General features: G+C 39.1%; 1 protein-coding gene across 1 annotated transcript; it reads left to right on the forward strand.

Annotated features, from left to right (window-relative positions):
* The first annotated feature begins 5,330 nt into the window (after positions 1 to 5,330).
* Positions 5,331 to 6,989, forward strand: LOC130989110 (cytochrome b5-like). The gene is given in 5 exon segments (XM_057913072.1): positions 5,331 to 5,538; positions 6,404 to 6,470; positions 6,563 to 6,625; positions 6,628 to 6,726; positions 6,729 to 6,989. Coding segments are annotated over 5 exon segments (393 nt in total). The 5' UTR covers positions 5,331 to 5,460; the 3' UTR covers positions 6,815 to 6,989.
* Positions 6,990 to 7,180: the final 191 nt, after the last annotated feature.

Consider the following 7,180-nt stretch of genomic DNA (forward strand, 5'->3'; position numbering starts at 1 on the left):
AAATTGGGCAGTTTGCACTAACCCATCGTAAAAGAACTGCATCAACATAACATTAGTGAATTGATGTTGAGGGCATTGACGGAGGAGTTCTTCATATCTCTCCCAAGCTTCATGCAAAGGCTCGTCCGCTCCTTGGGTGAACTCCATTATTTTTGTTCTCAACTCCTGTGTCTTATGGCTTGGGTAGTATTTCAGCATGAATTTTTTCACAAGCATCTCCCCACGTAGTGATTGAGTTGGGTGGCAGAGATAGCATCCACGTCCTCGCCCGGTCTTTAAGTGCATAGGGGAAGCACTTGAGCTTGAGTTGGTCCTCCGTGAGACTAAGCAAAGGAATTGTTTGCACTTGGGTGCAAAAATCCCGGATGAATTGCAGAGCATCCTCGCTTGGCATCCCGTGGAACACCGGCAGTAAACTCGAGTCATTTGGTTTGAGATTGTAGTTTCTCACAGCAGTGGGGAGCACGATTGCCGACGTGTTGGTATCCTCCAATCACAGGTCTGGTGAAGTCTCCCATGTATTCCTTGTTCTGGGCCATCTCCTTCTTCTCCTCGTTTAAATTCTGCTCAACTTTGTCCTGTTCAGAGCTGGTTTCTTCCTTGGTGGTTTTCTGCTCAGTGCGGAAGTTGGCAGGGCTGGCTTGGTCTGTGCTGAAATTGGCAGTGCGAACTTCGGCACCGCAGCCAGCGTTGACTTCGGCAGGGCTGGCAGCGTTGACTTCGGCAGAGCTGGCAGCGTTGACTTCGGCAGCGAAGAACTTGAAGGCAGGGCTGGCCTCTTCCTCCTTGAAGGCAGGGCTGGCAGCGTTGACTTCGGCAGAGCTGGCAGCGTTGACTTCGGCAGCGAAGAACTTGAAGGCAGGGTGGCCTCTTCTCCTTTGTCTCTACGGTATGCTCTGGAATTTCAGGTTCAGATTCAGAGCCAGAGTAGAAATCGTCAGTTGGAGACACCAATTTGCCTTTAAGACTACGGCGTCCCTGCATGCATAACACTGAACAAACAGATTACGCGTACCGAGTGGAAGAAACGTAAAAAACCGAGAAAAACTGGAAATTAAATAAAGCAAGTAAAAACGACACAACTAAAACGCCTAAAACTTTCCCCGGCAACGGCGCCAAAATTTGACTCAACCTAGAACACCTCTAGTTTGACTTGCAATAGAACAAGGACATTCTAGTGATGGTAAGTTGACCCAGTGTCATCTCTCAAGGAAAGTCTTAAAGGGCTTCTAGCAGTATCGTGGAAAAAAGTAATAAAAGAAAGCAGTAAAGAGTTTGATTATTAATCTAGAACTGAAACTTAAACTGAATTAAAACCAAATTGTAAAATTACTAGGCGAATTAAATTATTAACCCTAGGCAGAATTAAAACAACTTAAATAAAAATCTAACTTAAGAAAATTAAGTACTTGTAAATTAAAAATAAAACTAATCTAAGGCATGAAACTAAAGTGCATAATTTAAATTGCATAATTAAAAAGAAAGCATAAACATGAACTAAAAACATAACATGATTAAACGAAAATAAATTGAATTGAAATACGAAATACCGTAAATGTCTTGAACGTGTAATTGTGTCACGCAATCACAATCCAATAAATACTAAAAACTTAACTTAATCGAAAACTAACTAAAAACAATGAATTTTCAATACTATGAAAAAGAACTATGAAAGCAATAATTCTAAATTTCGGATGCCAAGAGATCTCAAAGATGGAGTCTCAAACTATAGCAAAAGATAGATTCTTTTACAATAGAAATGAAACCCTATTTATAGACCTAGCTCTGATGAGAATAAGCATAGCTAGATACACATGCGGCAGCGCTGGCAAGAATAAACATAGTTGGAAAGTAATGGTGCTGGCAAGAATATGCGAAGCTGGAAAGAATAAACATAGCTCTGGAAAGTGAACTCTTATGATTATGCTTGGGAAGGTAGTCAGCGTTGGCGAAATAGGTGGAGCTGGAAAGTAGTCAGCGCTGGCATTTATGGGCTGAGTTGAAAATGGTCAGCGCTGGCAGTTATGAATTGAGTTGAAAATGGCCAGCGCTGGCAGTTATGAATTGAGTTGAAAATGGCCAGCGCTGACAAGAATGGGTGGAGCTGAAAATGGTCAGCGCTGGCAATAATGAATTGAGTTGAAAATGGCTAGCGCTGACAAGAATGACTTGAGTTGAAAATGGTCAGCGCTGGCGTGAATGGGCGGAGCTGAAAATGGTCAGCGCTGACAAGAATGAGTTGAGTTGAAAATGGTCAGCGCTGGCGTGAATGGGCGGAGCTGAAAATGGTCAGCGCTGACAAGAATGAGTTGAGTTGAAAATGGTCAGCGCTGGCGTGAATGGGCGGAGCTGAAAATGGTCAGCGCTGGCAAGAATGGGTGGAGCTGGATTCGGCAGCGCTGACTGCAGTAGCGCTGACTTTGACTTTGGCACTTTGACTTTGACTTTGGCGCTTTGACTTTGACTTTGGTGCTTTGACTTTGACTTTGGCGCTTTGACTTTGACTTTGGCGCTTTGACTTTGACTTTGGCGCTGACTATGTCGATGTCTGCTAAAAACACCATTTTTAGCCCAAAAATCTCCAAAATTGCATCTTCCATCTATAAACCCAAATCTCCTGCAAAGCATCAAACAAACCATAAAACGCACCAATTTCCAGAAGATATAATTTAAAATATGCACATGCAAACTCCTAAAATTAGAACAATTAAGCATAAATCAGGTGTATTCCTTCCCCCCTCCTATACACCTATTCAAGACCTTCCGGGACCTAACAATTGGTATCGGAGCAGGTTGTTCGCAAAAACAATTTGCTTTGACCCGGTTCTACTAAACTAGATCATTTTTCTAAAAGAAGGTCACAAATCTTTTTCTTTTTCTAAGTGGTACCTACGTTCCTTTTCTGTTATTTCTCTTTACTTGTACAATGGAAACTAACTACAGCAGAGCATCGTCACTCCCGACGTTTACTATCAAAAGATACGATATATGGAAGTTTCGACTGGAAAGCTTCCTCACTGCTCAACACTGTCGGATGTGGGAAGTTATAACCAACGGACCAATCGTCATCACCGAAGTGGTCAAAAGGATTCCAATGGACATGACAAGAGACCCTTTTGATGAAGTCCAGATCAAGTCAAAGGCCGACTTCACCACAGAAGAAAGAAAACATGATGAGCTGGATAATCTTGCCAAAAGCATCATCTCCGGAACAGTCCCAGACAAACACGTCATCAAGATCAGCAAATACAAAACAGCAAAGGAGATGTGGGACATTCTCGAAGGAATGTGCATCGGATCAAAGGAAATCAAGGAGAATAAGCTATCCATAGCTTGTCAAAAATTGATTCATTCCTCATGCTAAAAAACGAATCAGTTGATGAGATGGAGCATAGATTCAACCAGATCCTAAATGAAGTCCAATCCATCTCGAAGGACAAGTACACACAACGAGAAATTAACCTGAAGATTCTACGAGCACTTCCGCGAGGAGAATGGCAAATTTATGTTGTCGCTCATCAGAACAAACTTGGATTCAACCAGCTCCCGACAAATAAGCTTTTCTCGGATCTCGTGGCAAATGAATTCGACATCTAGAGAAATCGAGAAACCAAGATAGCTGGAAGATCAGACGAAGAAGCTCCATCAGCGTCAAAAGGAGCAGCTTTGAAAGCTTCAGCGAAGGAAAGCAAGAAGTAGTTGAAGGAACCGACTAACTAAAGTCGGAAGACTTCTTCAGTCAATATGTTTTATTGACTGAGAGGTTCAACAAAATGGAATCCAAATTTTGCAAGTACAGGAAGTTCCACAAGAAGCACTTCAAAGGAAAAGAAAGAGAGCACAAGTCCAGACACTCCACTGACAGAAGCGGAGAAAGGAAATCATCCGCAACAAATCTCAAAGATGTGGAATGTTTGGATGCAAGAAGAAATGGCACTACAGATCAAATGCCCTGAACTGTAGCAAGAAGAGCGCAAAGAGCTAAGAGCTAAGAGCTAGGAGAGATCACAAGTACGCGAAGAAGAAAACGATGGTAGCTGAAGATGCAAGATCTTCTGAATATGCATCTGAATCATCAGTCTATTTTGGGTCGTCCCCAAAACATCTTCCTAACCTACTTTTGGAAATAATTACATTCACTATTACTTTTATAATCTCCATTTTTTGTGGGACCCATTCTCCACTTGTCAAATACGCAATTAACTTTTATTAAAATCCGTGCCACCCTCCCTTAGAAAGATGTTTGGGGTACGGAGGGAGTATACGAAAATTCTCTTTTTTTTTTTAAATTTGTTTCTACGTGCATTTGATTAATATGGATGCTAATAATTTGAGCATTTGATACCTCGAAGATTCATTTGTGTTATTTCGTAGATTCAAATCGGGATTATATAAAATGTTTTTGCTTATATAATGGTTGCCAGTAATAATATAATCCTTCTTGAAACTTTAAGAACTATGAATCTTAAGCGTAATTGTTCTTCTTATCCCTCAATTGACAGTTTATATCTGTAGAGTAGAACCCGCTTGAGAAATAAAAAAAAAAGAAAATGAAGAATATTGGACAAAGTTAAGTGTCTGTTATAAAGAATATGGAATTTTGCACTCCTTAAAAAATGTTGAGGGTTTAATGGCCCAAAATCAAAACATGCGAAGGTAAATGTGTTAGGAAGTTATATAAATTGAGATAACCATGACCCGTCCGATACATGACACACCAATGTCATGTAAGTATTTGTGTTTTTAATGTATCTAATTTCCAAAAGGGTGTTGTAGAATCCATAGTTTCATTTAGGGGTGTACATTCAGTTATATGGTTTGGTTTTTGCTAAAATCAAACCAAACCATATTTTAGTTCGATTTGAAAAAAAAATTGAATCGAACTGAATTGACCGAAATTTTTATAATCAAAACTGAACCGAACCGAAAAATCGAATTAATCCAAAAAAATCGAAAAACCCGAAAATTTTGAATTTTTTTTTTGAAAATTCCAAAAAAATAAAGAAAAAACCTATAAAATTTAAAAAATATTTGAAGTTAAATATTATAAAATTATAATTAATATATTATATATTTATATATATATATATATATATATTATAATATAATTCGGTTTTTCGGTTTTCAAATCTCCGAACCGAAAAACTGAAATTTTATAAAAAAATAAATCGAACCGAAAAAATCAAAAAAATCGAACCATATTATAAAATTTCGATTTGGATGAGTTCGGGTATTCGGTTTCGGATTTTTTGCTCACCCCTAGTTTCATTAACCGGTTGGTTGGTTGAAAAAACTGACCGTTGAGATTGACAGCCTATCTCACCAAACCTCGCATTAAATCTACCTCACCACACCTGACCCCCCACCTACCCCCTACCCACACTCTTCAAGAGGGAGCAGTTCTTCTATTCGATTCTTGGTTTCGTTTTGAATCTTGATTGATTTGAGCCCTGTCTTTCGATGGCTAAGGTTTTCACTCTTGCTGAGGTTTCTGAGCACAACAACAGCAAGGATTGCTGGCTTGTCATTGGTGGAAAGGTACAATTTTTGGTGCCCTTTTTGGTATGATGAAGTGGGTCGACTTGATTTTGTGTATTTGATGTGTGGGCGTGTCAAAGATTCAATCTTTGATCGATACTTGAATTGGGTTTCTGAGTTTGGTTGGCTTTGGGATTTGTTTTTTCTTGTCTAGCTTTTTGAGTGTTGGCCTTAGTGTGTGCTTTAGAGTGCTTCAAGTCCTAGCTTTTTTTGCTTCATGAGAGAGAGAGATTCGATCATGGGATTCTTGTTAAGTTCTTTGAATTTGAGATTCTTTTAGTACAATCTCAGCTTCTAGTGCTGTGTGTGGAAGTAAATCTCATGTTTAAAGGTCCATTTTTTGGACAATTGAGTGAGGCAGATGCAGGGTTTTATATTTCTTAATCGACTAAAAGAGTTTCCCAGTTTGTAGCTGGTCACAAATAAAATTAATTTCCTTTTTACCAATTGGTGGATCTAATTAAAATTAGGAATCTCCCATTAGAAATTCTCATTCTTTACCATCATTTTGGACAAGATCAGAGAACCCTTGTTTTGCTTCATATTTAAAAGCCTAGTGAGATATGATGAATCAAATTTAGCAACTAGAAAAAAGTTGAACCAAAAATCATCATACAACAAATAGGATTAGTCTAGTTCATTGTTTGCTAAGATGGATTGAAATTTTAAGATATTTCAAGCCATTTGATGATCTTTACCATTTGAGCTAATTTTGTTTAATTCTTATCTCATTGAAATTGTGATATTGGAGAAATCCTAATAATGTAAATATATTCAATTATGTATCTTATGGCCCCTCAATATACTTGCATCTTATTGTACATTGTGTAGTCTAAACTCTCCAATCCCTCCCAAATTTGATCAGGTCTACGACGTGACCAAATTCTTAGAAGATCATCCTGGTGGGGACGAAGTTATAATATCTTCGACAGGTACTTGCCAATGACAGATTATTTTGAGGATGCAACTTATGATTTTGAGGATGTTATCCTCTCTAACAATGTATGGTTGTCCGTGGCTGCAGGGAAGGATGCAACCGATGATTTTGAGGATGTCGGGCACAGCTCCAGTGCCAAGGCAATGATGGATAGTTCCTCGTTGGTGAGATTGACGCGTCCACCATCCCCTCCAAGAAGTCCTACACCCCTCCAAAGCAGCCCCATTACAACCAGGACAAGACATCAGAGTTCATGTCAAGCTCCTCCAATTCTTGGTCCCTTTGATCATCTTGGGCTTGGCGGTTGGCCTCCGTTTCTACACCAAATCGGAGGCCTAGGCTTCTTGTTAGATCGTAGTCTCTAATAAGTTTCTTGAGGTTATTCTGTAACCTCTGTGATCTTGAGAGAGAGAGAGAGAAGGGGTGTTTGATGTTTGGTGGTGATTGAGGGATATGATGTTTGTGGTATGTCAAAGTTGATTCTTGAAGAAACTCAGTTCTTGTTTTTCTTCAACACTTTGTCTTACATCTTCTTACATTTTTGCTTGTTCCAAAAGGGTGGATTTGAGTCACGTAGAATGGTAAAAACAATGCTCCTAACAAGACATTTTTTCCTAGGAGAAATCAAACTATAAAAACTGTCACTATTTGGATCAAGAAACCAACTCATTAAAAGGAAACCCTAGGATTTTATCATGTTCCCCT

Source organism: Salvia miltiorrhiza, chromosome 6 (genome assembly GCF_028751815.1).
Source record: "Salvia miltiorrhiza cultivar Shanhuang (shh) chromosome 6, IMPLAD_Smil_shh, whole genome shotgun sequence".
Taxonomy (NCBI): domain Eukaryota; kingdom Viridiplantae; phylum Streptophyta; class Magnoliopsida; order Lamiales; family Lamiaceae; genus Salvia; species Salvia miltiorrhiza.